This window comes from Photinus pyralis, unplaced genomic scaffold (genome assembly GCF_008802855.1).
Source record: "Photinus pyralis isolate 1611_PpyrPB1 unplaced genomic scaffold, Ppyr1.3 Ppyr1.4_LG3b, whole genome shotgun sequence".
NCBI lineage: Eukaryota > Metazoa > Arthropoda > Insecta > Coleoptera > Lampyridae > Photinus > Photinus pyralis.
The window spans coordinates 23,591,411-23,605,479 of NW_022170510.1; the positions used below are offsets into that span (position 1 = coordinate 23,591,411).

The 14,069-nt window shown below is 36.4% G+C and overlaps 2 protein-coding genes across 5 annotated transcripts in view; one reads left to right on the forward strand and one right to left on the reverse strand.

Moving 5' to 3' along the window:
- The first annotated feature begins 3,590 nt into the window (after positions 1–3,590).
- On the forward strand, positions 3,591–7,602 carry LOC116167497 (protein draper-like). 3 transcript variants are annotated; one of them, XM_031482891.1, is made up of 8 exons: positions 3,591–3,734; positions 5,688–5,980; positions 6,030–6,267; positions 6,311–6,551; positions 6,598–6,811; positions 6,857–7,201; positions 7,252–7,296; positions 7,399–7,602. In XM_031482891.1, exons 1-8 carry the CDS (start codon positions 3,640–3,642, stop codon positions 7,542–7,544), a joined length of 1,617 nt encoding a protein of 538 aa, XP_031338751.1. In that variant the 5' UTR covers positions 3,591–3,639; the 3' UTR covers positions 7,545–7,602. The 3 variants fall into 3 exon arrangements, with proteins under 3 accessions (XP_031338751.1, XP_031338752.1, XP_031338753.1); XM_031482892.1 differs by having other exon boundaries at positions 3,673–3,734; positions 5,521–5,980; XM_031482893.1 differs by lacking the exon at positions 3,591–3,734 and adding an exon at positions 4,870–5,671 and having other exon boundaries at positions 5,720–5,980.
- A 3,875-nt stretch (positions 7,603–11,477) lies between these two features.
- The window catches only part of LOC116167427 (sushi, von Willebrand factor type A, EGF and pentraxin domain-containing protein 1), a 68,868-nt gene continuing 66,276 nt past the window's right edge, over positions 11,478–14,069 (reverse strand). Inside the window, exons 33-40 of one of the 2 annotated variants that reach the window (XM_031482789.1) lie at positions 13,774–14,059; positions 13,506–13,574; positions 13,229–13,419; positions 12,664–13,176; positions 12,487–12,611; positions 12,087–12,436; positions 11,707–12,032; positions 11,478–11,661 (exon numbers count right to left, since the gene is read on the reverse strand). In XM_031482789.1, coding sequence (XP_031338649.1) covers positions 11,630–11,661; positions 11,707–12,032; positions 12,087–12,436; positions 12,487–12,611; positions 12,664–13,176; positions 13,229–13,419; positions 13,506–13,574; positions 13,774–14,059 — 1,892 coding nt within the window. In that variant the 3' untranslated portion in view covers positions 11,478–11,629. The remainder of the gene's footprint in view (positions 11,662–11,706; positions 12,033–12,086; positions 12,437–12,486; positions 12,612–12,663; positions 13,177–13,228; positions 13,420–13,505; positions 13,575–13,773; positions 14,060–14,069) is intronic. The other variant, XM_031482791.1, reaches the window with a different exon arrangement.

Consider the following 14,069-nt stretch of genomic DNA (forward strand, 5'->3'; position numbering starts at 1 on the left):
ATTTTTATGTAGTGACCTTAATTTAGTACTAAAAACCCGATGCAATAATATGAAATGTGCCAACCCTGCAAGCAACTGCTCAAACATGTCTTCCTCTTCCAAAAGGTTTTGCAAAATATTCATGTTTTAAATTATTATACAATTGTGTACAATTGAGTATTTTATAATTTTATATTGTATATTATTTTGATGCAAGTGTACGAAAGCAATAATTAATTTGTAAGTGTTATTTATTTGTACATAGTACATGTATTTCGAAATCATTTGTATCTTTATAGTACTGATTTTATCCTCGATTTTATCACTCTTATTTTCCTATTATGGTTTTATTGTTACTTCATAATTGTCATTGTAACTTTAGGAGTATTTTATTATTGTAATTGTAGGATGTATATGAGTGCAAATTGTATTCATACCTTAAGTGTTCGAATAAGCCTTTAAATTGTATTTCTGTGATAAGGTATTGTGGTATGGTGTTTTATTCTGATTAATTTTACTCTTGTACATATCTCAAAATTAATAAATTTTAAGACTGAGTTTTGGTGTGACATATTAAAAAAATGCTGATTTAACAAGGGAGTGGAGTTATGGTATCCAAGCATTTGATTTCGGAAAAAAAAGAGTCAGGTGAATACCACAAAATGGACAAATTCAACTTATTCATTACTTTACAGAACCACAGGCAAAGCCCAATAACAGTTCTGAATACAACAATATTATGCTGTTTTATTACAAAAAAAAAATTAAAAAAATAAAGTTAAAAATCTCATTGTAGTGTACCTACCTATCCTATACGTCGTGAAAAGGCCTCGCATTTTATGATTACCTGTGGGTTTATTTTGAATAAACTGGAAAATGTGGTAAGTATTTTACGTTTATAGCTTTGCATGAAATGTACCTTTGGCAAACAGAATAACCTTACTCTTTGCCGTTGGCTTTGGATACTGTATGTTAGCCGCCTATAGATCCTTGCTAACGATTGGATTGGGGTGGTTGCGACTCCATAGGTTAAATAACCTCTCCACAAAAGATCATGTACCTACGAAAAACTAGCTTTAGCCATTCGCTCGAGAGCGACGGTTGTACCACTTGTTTTCTTATGCAAATGACAGCAATAAGAGAAACAGAAAAAAATGTACCGCGTGGATAATGGACTGTCGATTTACCAGATTTTCAGTTGAACTAGAAATAAGTTTTAAGAAAATACACATAAAACAACAAGTATAAATTGTGCACAACTCTTGTGCAGATAAAGCGCATTTTTTTAACCGAAATAGCTTTTGTTTTGACATCACCAATGGATATATTTCTTGCAAACGTCTCAATTGCCCTTTGTGAGTACCCTCTTCCGACAATCTGTTCTTGAGGTATAAGCGAATATACCCGATCACGATAAGAGGTCAAGGAGGAGGGCTATGGTTGGTAGAAATTAATTCCTTTCGTTTGGACTTTTCATTAGAGTACCTACCAGGTAAAAGTAGTCCCCCCCTCCCACTCCACCATGTACTTTGATAAGAGGACAGAAAGAAGGGCAGTAGTTGGTAGAAAACGGTTCCTTTCGCTGAGACCTTTAATTAGAATACAGTGAGATAAAATTAATTGTAACCCCCCCCTCCCAAACCAATTTATTTCGATGAGACCTTTCATTAGAATACCATGAAGGGTAGAACATTTTTTTTAATTCTTAAAAAATGCCCTAAAAACATATACGCATTTGTTATCGTTGTGTTTTTCTATGTTGGAGTAATTTTGGATGTCACATAGTAGCGTAAGTATGAAAGTACTTCTTAACATCAATTAGCCTTCTGGTGGTCGTTTATAATTTTGTATTGCTGTCTGTCTCTCTGTCCGTCTGTCTGTCCGACCGCCTGTCCGTCCGTCTGTCGGTGTGCATGCATTTCGCATTCAAAACCGTGACGTTTTTGTGCATAATACACATTCACGTTTTTGTATGCATGTACATGAACGTATCTATACAGGAACATTCTTGACGGGCGTCAGTTAAGAAAGATATGGAGATGGAGAGCCTTTGAAGATGAAACTAAACTGATAAGTAATTTTGTATCGGTTTGCTACAAGAAGTAATTAAAACATGGAATGTCTCGGAAACCGTTTGAAGCAGCTTTTGACATTTTGTTAATTAAAGGTCTCAGAAAACGGAAAACAACAGTGAAGACAAAAATGGGGCGTGCTATTTGAAAAAATGGAGTTACTGTTACGGAAATTTAACAATTTAAAAGTTTAGAGCTTTGACAAAGTGACATGGTCTCACTTTTTTACATGGTTACGCATATACTATACGAAAATTCGATCTTTCTTTAATAAAGCAGTGAAAACTGTTTTGCAATAACAAATTTTTAAGATTACCTCTGCAAATTCAATTTTTGACATAAAAACTTGTATATCGACGAAACCCTTGGAGCAAAGGGTCAACTATGGGGTATCGTTGTACTCCAAATTCGACGTAGAATCCGAAAATGTAGAAAAAAATAGATTGTCTCTATTTAAAATAACAAAGTTGAAGACTAATACTTCCTTTGCGAAAGTGGCGCTATCTTGAAAACATAGTTCAATTCATCATGTGCGAAAACCCTTAAGCAAAGAGAGTACTCTTTGCCTTAAGGGACATCAATTTAGTTTCATTTTCAAAGGTTCTCCATATCTTTCTAACTGACGCTCGTCAAGAATGACCCTGCATAATATATCTACGATTCGAGTTAGGACGTCGCCGTTCTTGGAAAAAATTCGAAGCTTGGAAACGGCACCGGAACTTTCGTAGCCGGTTTCTGAGATGAACGTCTTTTTGCAGTGGTGCGATTAAAAGTGAAACCCCGGCACCCGGTGTGGAAACGGCGCAACCCGGAGCGCCCCTCTCGAATTTGGCGTTTTTCGCATTTTCCAACTTTGAGGCCTTCTACCGGCTAAACCGTTAAAGTTAGAGCGAAACGTAAAATTGCGCGATCATAGATCTCGTCGAGAGGTCACTCTATCACCCGCCGATTCGGGGTCGGAAACGGCGTAGGTATACGTATACCTGCGGAAAAGTTTTCTCTTTCTACCGCTTCGAAAACTTTTTAAATGGCGCTTCGAGAACGAAGATTGCTGATCTAGTGGGACAGAATCTACCCCTTAAGGTGTGTTTTAAAATGATGGATGCGTGTGAAGATCTCGAGGATCGTTCGGTATTCAGTTGTATCGGATTTTTTAATTAGACCTTTTTGTTGATCTTTGCGTTGCAAATATATTTCACATATTGGAATGTAAAAGATGTAGGTATAGGTAATAAGTAGATTAAAATACTCTTGTCTATGAAAATAGCAGTGTGTTTTTCGTTTATAAATTCAATGATAATAGTATTCGTCAAATGATCAAATCTCTTACCTACCTACCTGATGGTATTGTAGTTACCACAAGAAAAAAAACTGTTGTATATGGTTGCTACGTAGGTAGGTATATGAATATTTTTTCGGCGACAATTTCTGATATTATAGTGCAATTGATTACTGAAGTGGATATATAAAACAGTCCCCGATTTACCTTCTTAGATTAATATTATCGCAAATGATAACAGTATATTTGTCAGCAATTATTTTGTATGATTGATTTCTCAAAGGTTTTTTAATTTGTTTCTGCTCAGACATGAAAGCAATAATTAGAATAATAATATTTTTTGTGACACTTCCCACTAATTTTTGTACGCTTTCGGGCCCCAACGTGTGTGTACGAAAACAGCCGTAAGTGCTACCAAAATATGTTAGCTTTATTAAGTTTTTCCTTAATGACTGAGAAAGTGAGAAGTAGACCTATTTGAGCAAACATATACTTTACCATGTTATTTTTACGGTTTACGTTTACGCACTGAACTATACCTATTTACTTCACCCATTCTGGAATACAGTGGGTACCAAGTTGTAGTATATTCATTCAATGCTATTAAGCAAAATATAGCTGATATGGCTGTATAAATTTAGAGGTACTGCGGTATGAACATTATGGAACGCACTGTGAATGAACGCAATGTTTACAGTAGAATACAATAATAACTGTTGATGCCTAAATTCATAGCAACATTATTTACATTTTTACACCTGGCGAAACACGCAAGCTGAGCATTGGGTCACATCAATCATAAGAAATGTTTGAATTGTTGTTGCGTATTTTCAGATTTTAGATATGAAGGTTTACTTAATATGTTGTCAATTCACAAGAACGAGTTTTTTAGATAGTGTTCTTGCAAAATAGTTGCATGAGATAAAACTTATCGGTCAAAATAACAATAATACGGTAATGACGTGGCGAGGAAGCTTACTAAAATCCGAAAACCGATGTTAAACCAAACTGATTTTGTCAAAGGAAACCCTGATGTAGGTATACCATTTTTTTCATTACTAGCGTCTGATGACATGATTATTAACCTTTTTTCCACTTGTAAAGTAGGCTTTCTCGGCATTTGTTTAAAGTGGTTAATAATTTTTTATTATTAACTAGTAGTCAATAATGAGAACTGTCACGCTGTCACTTTTAGAAAACACAACCCGAAATTTCGCTCAATGAACGTTTAGACAAGTTCTCTAAAACGAATAATTGCCACCATTCGCAATTTCCAGAGAAATTACATACCTAAAATTATCACATTTTGAAAAAATTCGAACGAAATTACTCTTTGAAAAATCTCAATGACAGAACAAAATACGGCCTGTTTGACTTGTACTTCCACGTACTTGATTGACATGTTAAATTAAGAAACAAACAATTCTGTCCAACCGTTAACTCTCTTATCAATATAATATGTTAATTTAGAGGATTTCAAGTGCTAGTAGTGAAAAAAATAGTATATATACCACGGTAGAGAAGTCTATTATTGCCTTCGCACCTTACACCCCTCGGCACAAGCGCCTCGAGATGTAATCTTGGTGCTCAGGCAATAATAGTGGACTTCTCTACCTTGATATATAATGTACTATTATGTCTAATAAGCGTAATTTAAGCTTTTGAAAAAATATACAACTGTTTTTGTTTTTTTAAATAATAAGTTTGGTTATTATTTCAAAAAATAGTTGGAAAAAACTGCCTACGCCACTGAAATATATCAAGATCAAGTTTCACCTTATCAATACGTTTTATATAACCATTGAATAATAATTCAGATTTAATATTCAATGATATAACCAAAATACGTGGAGAGACTGAAAATTAAATATTTTCAAACTCGACTTGTAGAACAAAAACTAAAGGTAGCCATGGCAAATTTAACATCGGATTCTTCTCCTTTGTCAAAAAGTGGGACGGCAAGTAGAAACCGAAAGTTAATATTTATAGTAACGGCGAAATTTATAAGAACAATTTGATTCCCGCTCTATATGATAAAAGTCATCTTTTCGGCGGAACTTGGAGGCGTTTTTTTTTAGATAATCGCGTTTTTTTGCCGATACCTCTGGGCGCGCAGAACTGCTGATTTAAATTCCATAGTCTAAAGTGTTTAATGTAATGATTCAATCATGAAAACTATGGCCATTATAGGTTCTTCAGGTCAAAATGTGTGTAAGCATCCCGTTCATACCGAGACAAGTTGTTATTTTCAAAAAGTGTCTACGAAAGAACTTTTAGAACCCGTTTGAGAACTCGCAAAGAGTGCCTCAACTAATTTATACGAATCTGGAAATATTGATGTGTGAGTCTTTTTGCAGATACACAGAAAAAATTAATGTGTCGTATTTAGAAGAATATGTCGCTCGAGAATATGTGTGGTGTTTCCATGTCCCACCTCGATGTACAAAGAATACAGTAAAACACAGAATGAGGGTGCATGAAGGGTATTTATACAAGTTTAGACCCGTGGAAGAGTGCTGTACGGGATACAAGAAAAGTTCCGACGGAGAAACTTGTATACCAGTTTGTTCACTCTGCACGCACGGCGTGTGCGTAGCTCCGAACGTTTGTCAGTGTGAATCTGGTTACGGAGGAACTTCTTGCGAACACTGTAAATGGTAAATCGACGACTAAATTTAAAACTTTTGTCGCCTTTTTAGCATGTCCTTTAAACCTCTGGGGAGATCAATGCCAATACGACTGTGAATGCAAAAACAATTCCACATGCGATGTATCGAATGGAAAGTGCAGCTGTTTGGATGGATGGAGAGGGCCACACTGTGATCTCAAATGTAGGCCCGGGAGGTTTGGAAAACAATGTACCCAACGATGTAACTGCAAAACTGACGAATGCGATCATATATCAGGGCAATGTATTTGTAGTGGTGGTGCAGATTTGTAAGTTAAGTGTTCCGAATTATGTGCTGATTGCTTGCTGCAGATGTAACACTGAGAATGTGACGCAAAAAATACCCTGTTACTGTCAAAATGGTGGAACATGTGATGAAAAAACCAATGTCTGCTCGTGTACCGCAGGGTGGGAAGGAGATTTATGTGAAAATCCTTGCACTAACGGTCATTGGGGTACAAATTGCACCACAAGTTGTCATTGTTACAACGATGCATACTGTCATCATATTTCGGGTAAATGTATTTGCAAACCTGGCTTTACGGGACACAGGGTAAATTGACTAAGCCAAGGGATAATTACCACTTCGATTTGTTTAGTGTCGCAATATTTGCCCGAGAGGAAGGTATGGAATGAATTGCAATAGGAAATGTGATTGCAATAATGGGGGTTTATGTTCGCCTATAGATGGAAAATGTAATTGCCCTGAAAAATGGACTGGCGTCAATTGTGATATTGATATTTGTAGCTTGATGGATGACCAACCACATTGTTATAATATTTTTACTCAAGAGGAATGTAGAAGAATTTGTGGTAAGCTAAAATCAATCATTACCTACTCATATTATTATAAAATAGAATCTTTGGAATATTTGGATCGACAGGGCGTCTGTACCTGCTCCCATGAAAACTTCATCTGTAATGAATCAAAAGAATGCGTTTGTAAGGATGGATATGGAGGTGCTAATTGTGACATTACACCTAGCACCGATACTATAATACTGTTAGTAAGTGGGGGCTTGACAGGTTTCGTGTTAATGACAGCATTGCTCATGGTGTGTGTCATCGTTATAATCAAGCGCCGAAGAAAAACTAAAAACGCCCCTGAATTAGAGTATCAATTGAACAACTTGTATGGTTTTCCGAATAATATTGACCAAACGTTTAGTAGAAACAAGGAATCTGAACCTAATTACTACCATAGTATGTAAATATACATATAGCAACTTTTTTAATGTTTATTTAACTTATAGTGCGCACATACGCGAAGGGGCACGTTTATGAAGAAATCGGCGAAGGTAAGGATCCTTCACAAATAATTTTTTAATCTTCAATTTTTCGATCACTAGAAATAATTTACTATGCAGAATTTAGCGTCATAATGCGCGTTTCTGTTTTAGGGCAATCATTACCTTACCAGACTCTTGATTTTTGGGCTGCGAAAAATCCGAGAAATGACATGTATCAACCGGTGCCAAATGCAAATCCGAAAATCCATAACGATATAATAAAAACTGTCAAGCGCAATAATATCAACTTCGAGTAGAATCATGCTGTAGAGTTTAGACTGTAGACTATAAAATATTTATTGTTGTTATACTTGATCTGCACCTCAAATGCTTACCTATATCATATACCTACAGGAAACTAATTTTACCAAATCTCACAAACGTCACCTTAAGGCTTTTAAGGTTACCATTAGATGCGAGAGAGCCAGTGGTGGAATATCTAAGGACCTATTTTCAACATCCTACTTTAAATACACCTCTAGAAGCAGTAGCAGCTACTGCATGGTGCTCATTCAAAATACAGTTTTATATCCCTCGCAATCCCTCTGGTCACGAAGCCGAACTTTCCAACCTCATCTCTCAACTAACCCCTCCTTTCATAATTCAACGCTCACAACTCTCTATGGGGTTCGCGAAAATCATTGAAAATGTATATATAAACACTTCGACCTTTGTCGGCGGGGTTGACACACACTTTAACATCTCATGCCGAAGATTCTGTGCGATTGATCTCAGCCTCTGCTATCTGCAAATGGCTCCCGACTTACATAAAACCCCTTAGATTTTCAAAAAGAAGGTTCCGTAACGGTAAAAATACGTTCTAATGCAATCAGCGTAAAGAATAAAACGCAATTATCAGTACAAGATTTTCAGCAATGTTTTTAAAGTTACGTAACGTCATAGTGTCTATTCTATTCTTTACACTAAGGTAACGTATACGCCCGTATATGTGCGTATTTAATTATCAAATTGTAATTTCTATATACGCTAATACGCCGAATAAAAACTACTCTTAAACATATACCTACACAATATACCTGCGTATACCTACCCTCCAATACAGCACTGATTATAACTGACAAAGCCGAGAAACCAACTAAAAATGTAACGAACTGGAGCGAACAGCCAATGCCAACTGGGACGCTTTTGAATCCAAGGTAGAAAATCAAACCGATCAACTAAATTTTCCAAAAAACATCGACGCAGCCGTCTTCGGATTTACTTCCTGTATCATTCCTGCTGCTGAGCAATTCGTGGGGTAAACTACAATATCTCCTTCTCGGAAAATTGTCCCTTGGTGAAAAGAGAGTTGCAAATTGGCTATAGGTACGAGAGGGCAAAAGGGCCTTAAACAGATACAGAAGTGAGCAGAACAACAAACGAACATGATTTCATTGAGTTTAAAAAGTATAGAGCCAAGGCCAGGAGAACGGTAAAGCAGAGCAAAAGAGACAGGTGGAATAACTACAACTCTTCCATAACTTCCGAAAGTCCTCCTCATCAAGTTTGGACCAAAATCCAGCAAATGCAAGGGAACCTTTTGGTTCTTCACAGAAATTGTTCAACAATCATCTCAAACAGATTCTAGCTCCTAGCTTCTTTCTTTCAAGATAAATCTAAAAACACAAAGTCTATATATCCTCATACACCAACATCTCTTGCTGTTCCCAGGCACCTAACGCCAAATAAGAACGCTGCTTTCTCTTTCCAAGAACTATCTGAAGCTCTATCGTCTATTAAAGATTCTGGCGCAGATCCTGATGATATTCCCTCCATATTCTTCAAAAATCTACCAATAGTGTCAACAAACCATTGGAACTCTATAACCTGATCTGGACCAACAGAGTCTTTCCAAAGTCATGCAATCCACTATCCTTCCCATAGTAGCCCAATCTTGGAACTGTTTGAAATTATGGATTCTACAGGCCTCATTCTATAAGAAAATTTGTTTTCCGGGTCGATCTGAGACAATTTTTTTTTCGGGCCTCAAAAAAAGGCAGTGTATAACCTTCCTTTTTTACCAAAAATCGACTACACCAAAATTTCTCGGGAAAACACTTTCTCTTATTAATTTTGGTGCGTAGAATCCAAAACAATTCGTACTTTTTCGATCAGACTTCTCAATCAAAAGTTATGGACCAGAAACCAATTTCGAAAGAAAATTCAAAGGGCTGTAACTTTTGAACTAGTAGCCCAATCTTGGAACTGTTTGAAATTATGGATTCTACAGGCCACATTCTATAAGAAAAAATTTTTTCCGGGTCGATCTGAGACAATTTTTTTTTCGGGGCTCAAAAAAAGGCAGTGTATAACCTTCCTTTTTTACCAAAAATGGACTACACCAAAATTTCTCGGGAAAACACTTTTTCTTATTAATTTTGGTGCGTAGAATCCAAAACAATTCGTACTTTTTCGATTGGACTTCTCAATCAAAAGTTATGGCCTAGAAACCAATTTCGAAAGGAAATTCAAAGGGCTGTAACTTTTGAACTAGTAGCCCAATCTTGGAACTGTTTGAAATTATGGATTCTACAGGCCACATTCTATAAGAAAATTTTTTCCGGGTCATTCAGAGACAATTTTTTTTTCGGGCCTCAAAAAAGGCAGTGTACAACCTTCCTTTTTTACCAAAAATCGACTACACCAAAATTTCTCGGGAAAACACTTTTTCTTATTAATTTTGGTGCGTAGAATCCACAACAATTCGTACTTTTTCGATTAGACTTCTCAATCAAAAGTTACAGACTAGAAACAAATTTCGAAAGAAAATTCAAAGGGCTGTAACTTTTGAACTAGTAGCCCAATCTTGGAACTGTTTGAAATTATGGATTCTACAGGCCACATTCTATAAGAAAATGTTTTTTCCCGGTCGATCTCAGACAATTTTTTTTCCGGCCTCAAAAAAAGGCAGTACTTTTAAGTTATTCAAATATTTGAGAACAATTTAGAAATGTTTAGGGAAAGTTTCCATTGTCACAAAATCAAATACAAAAATCCGATACAACTGAATACCGAACGATCCTGGAGTGAAACTTTTTGACCCGATAGTCTACGTAACTTAAAAACAATAGGGACCTTTCTTATATCCCTAAGACCATGGCCCGTATGAATAAATTTATTCAATAGGCATTGAGCTTGTATAAATTTTATACGCTCAGATGCTTCTAATAAAATCAAATTGGAATGACGTGTCACCGAATATAGGTTGTGCATTCGCAGTACAAAATGTGTGGAAGGATGTTGAAAACGAACTTAGCTGGACTAACTAATTTTTTCGAACAAAAACTGTTAATGCGCTTTTTGTAAATCGTAATTCGTATACGATTACTTTTTTAACTTGTTTAGTTTCTGTTCATAATGGCGCTTGTAGAACAACGACTCGTAAAGATACCAGTAGATATAGTTCACCGATTAAGCATTTATATCGTACATATAAAATAATTATTAATGATACATAACGGTACACAATAAATATTTACCTTATTATGAATCATCTAGAGCTAGTAGCTCTCAAATCCTGTGTAGTAACTAGGAAGATTGTGCAAATAAATGTTTGCACGTGAAAATCCGGTGGCTAACTCACAGTGGAGGTATAAGGAAGCATTGCATGAAAGTAAAATACTGAAATCATTTTATCTGTAGTAATAATAATTTGGTATTATCCACTGGACTATATGGTTTATTGTGGGGTGTTAAGGATACACTTAAATAAAAATGAAATTAACATTTAATACAAAAATTGATATCAGTTAACTGTACATGTTTAAACTGCAAATTACAAAATATTCAAATTCAACTTTTATTGTAATTAAAAGAAGTATTTCACTCAGTCTCTTATAAGATATTCATTTCACACGCAATCAATATAATTTACACTACAAAATTATTACAGTATAAATACAAGATTCGTATATTTACTAAATTTACATAACTAATACACTACACTTAAAAATTACTTGACTTGCCGGATAAATTTGAGCGATATAAATAGTATGTAAAATTATTACAAAAGTGATTGATCCTAAACATACTACTCAAGCGCACGGGTTTCGGTCAATGTTAACGCCAAACAGTACATTCGTATTATTATATTAACAATTGCAAATAGTGCAGCCGTGTAATAAGTTAATAAATAAAAGTTCTACTTACAGGGTATGTGTTATGGTTGTAATACATTGCTGTTAATGCTGTTTTGCGTGTTTAAAATATCAATTTTATTATTACGTACCTATATCGTCCTAATTATATTGAATAATTCGCGGCACACAATGTCTCCCACACTAAGTAACGATCCTTGCACTATTTGAGCATTAACTATTGTTTCTGACCAGAATAATATCATCTATTGACCTTCACTGTCACTATCGCTTTTATCTGAAATGAAGAGGTAAGGTACTGCCTAAAATAATTGATAAATACCTTTTTTTCCTGTGTACGCATGTCGTTTTAATCTATCATATAAGTCATCTTTGGTTCCATAAATACTGGCATTCGATCTGGCCAAACTATTCATTTTCCCATTAACACCATTGTGAAGACCTTCTTTCATGTACGTTTCATTGTAAAAGTTCGGCATTTCCCATCCGTCTTCTTCATCATCATAGTAATGGGCGTAGGTGGAATGATGGCTGGGTGCTATGCTTTCAGCGTAGGGTGTCGGAGCACCATAGTAGAAGTTCACTTGCGAGCCATTCTGGTCGGTAGCGGGTGTTAACAGTTTTTTCGGTTCCTTTCTGTGGTTTGCCCTGCGTCAAATTGTGTAATTTTTTTGTAAAAGTAAGTTGGTCTTATAAACTTACCTTGCACAAATCATCCATATTAGTAATACAATAAATATAATTAAGATAACTGTTGCAGCAATTCCACCGGCAATGTACGCAAACTCTGATTTTTCAGCACAATGTTTGCCAGTAAAGCTTCCAACGCATCGACATGTCGGTTGTCCACGCGGATCCTTAATGCACGATCCCTCATTAAGACAATAATTGTCGCACACGTCCGTACATGTTTTACCAGTACCATTAAATCCAGGCTTACACTCACATTTGAAGTCGCTTGTTTCTGGGATAAGCAAACAGTAAGCATTGGCATCGCAGTGCATTTCGGTACCGTGCATTTCACAGGGATTAGTGCATTCATCTTTGGAAGTCTGAAAAATACGTTTACTAGAAGATTTGGTCAATAAGGGTTAATACATACGGATGCAATCCCTTTCGTGCTTTGATTGGGAGGACATGGCAAGCATTGCGTTTGTTGAGAATTGGGTTGGTACCAGCCCTTCTTGCACGGAATGCAACTATTAATGGTGCCATTTAAGTAGTGACCTATAATATTATTTAGTAAAATAAGTGTGGATAATGGGAATTCGTTATTTACCAGGTGCACAAACTGGCAAGGAACACTCTTCAATAGTAGATGAACCAACTTTTGGCGTAGTTCTGGTTACAGGACAGCTTTGACAAATCGGTTGGACACCTTGCATTCTGTACGTTCCACGGGGGCAAGGTTCACATTTACCTTCCAAACCAAGTTGCATTCCACTGCCGCATTCATCTCTGCACTCCTTAAGGGATACTGCTTCGCCAGTACGCGTTGTTTTTCCAAGTCCGCAGATTTTGCACGAAAACGCTCCTTCGTCAGACTGATAAAAACCATGACCACAACTTCGACATAACCCAGAGTCATGGTCAAAATATTTCCCGGCAGGACAACGTTCTTTGCAATCTGCCGCACTTCGTGCTCCGGTTCCGACAGTGACTCCAGGTCGACCCGCTATAACCGGACACGAGGAACACTGCGATTGACCGGTTTCACTTTGGTACGTTCCCAATGGACAGGAGATACACGTTTTAGATCCGCGATCGTAGTAGGTACCAAGAGCACAGGGCACTAAGAGTTTATTGTAAACCAAAACTATTTAATCGTCCACCGCATTACTTACCACAATCGGGTGCTATTACAACTTGTCCCAAAGGACACGCATAATCTGATTCCAATGAGAGTGAAGCCGGATCAGGTACTGTGTTAGGTAAAATTTCATGAACATCAAATTGATCGTCTTCCAATATTAATTTCTCCAACAATCGTTTTACATAAGATCTTTCATTTGTATTTGAATTTAAGATAGGATCACTGAAATTATTGTTAGAATTTAGTGCGACGTTGATAAGTTTCTAGGAAAGTTATTTTTTAGGAATCATGCAAAAGGTATTTCTTACTTGATAGACGGGAAGGAGATCTCTACGTTGTAGGTGTCACTTGACTGTTGGTGTCCTTGGCGTGCAGTTCTACAATACATAGTACGAAGGTATCATGCTATCTAAGTAACACTATCTACTATCATGCAAATAACCAAATCAGAATAAGAGCCTAAGATACCTAAACCAAATCTTGTCTACTCTCTAAGCTATGTAAATACTCTTTTTTTAAACTAAGATTAGTGATAGTAAAGCAGAAATTGTGCCACAAAATATAGTTAAAATTTACCTTTCAATCGGAACTCTGGCATTAACAACATATTTTCCACCCTCTTCCACCTTTGGAGCTTGCCTGGTTGATCTACTCATCCTGTGGTCGCATTTGACGTCAATATTAAGCTCCTTACATTCTCGAGTGCCCTCGACCGAAAACGAGCAGAAATTCCAATCTCTGTTCAGAGCATTGATCGCGTTTCGGACTTTCTGCTTCAGAACGCCTTGGCCTGCTTCATTACAGAGTACCGACGTGGGGAAGAGCATAGCTATTTTAAATACCCTTTGAGCAGGTTTAGAGACTGAAAAAGT

Bases quoted from the DNA above. Each gene is read 5' to 3' on its own strand.
- LOC116167497 (XM_031482891.1), top strand. From the start codon at position 3,640: ATGAAAGCAATAATTAGAATAATAATATTTTTTGTGACACTTCCCACT. The intron at 6,552-6,597 runs GTAAATTGACTA...CGATTTGTTTAG, and splicing joins CTGGCTTTACGGGACACAGG to TGTCGCAATATTTGCCCGAG. The intron at 7,202-7,251 runs GTATGTAAATAT...TTTAACTTATAG, and splicing joins TGAACCTAATTACTACCATA to TGCGCACATACGCGAAGGGG.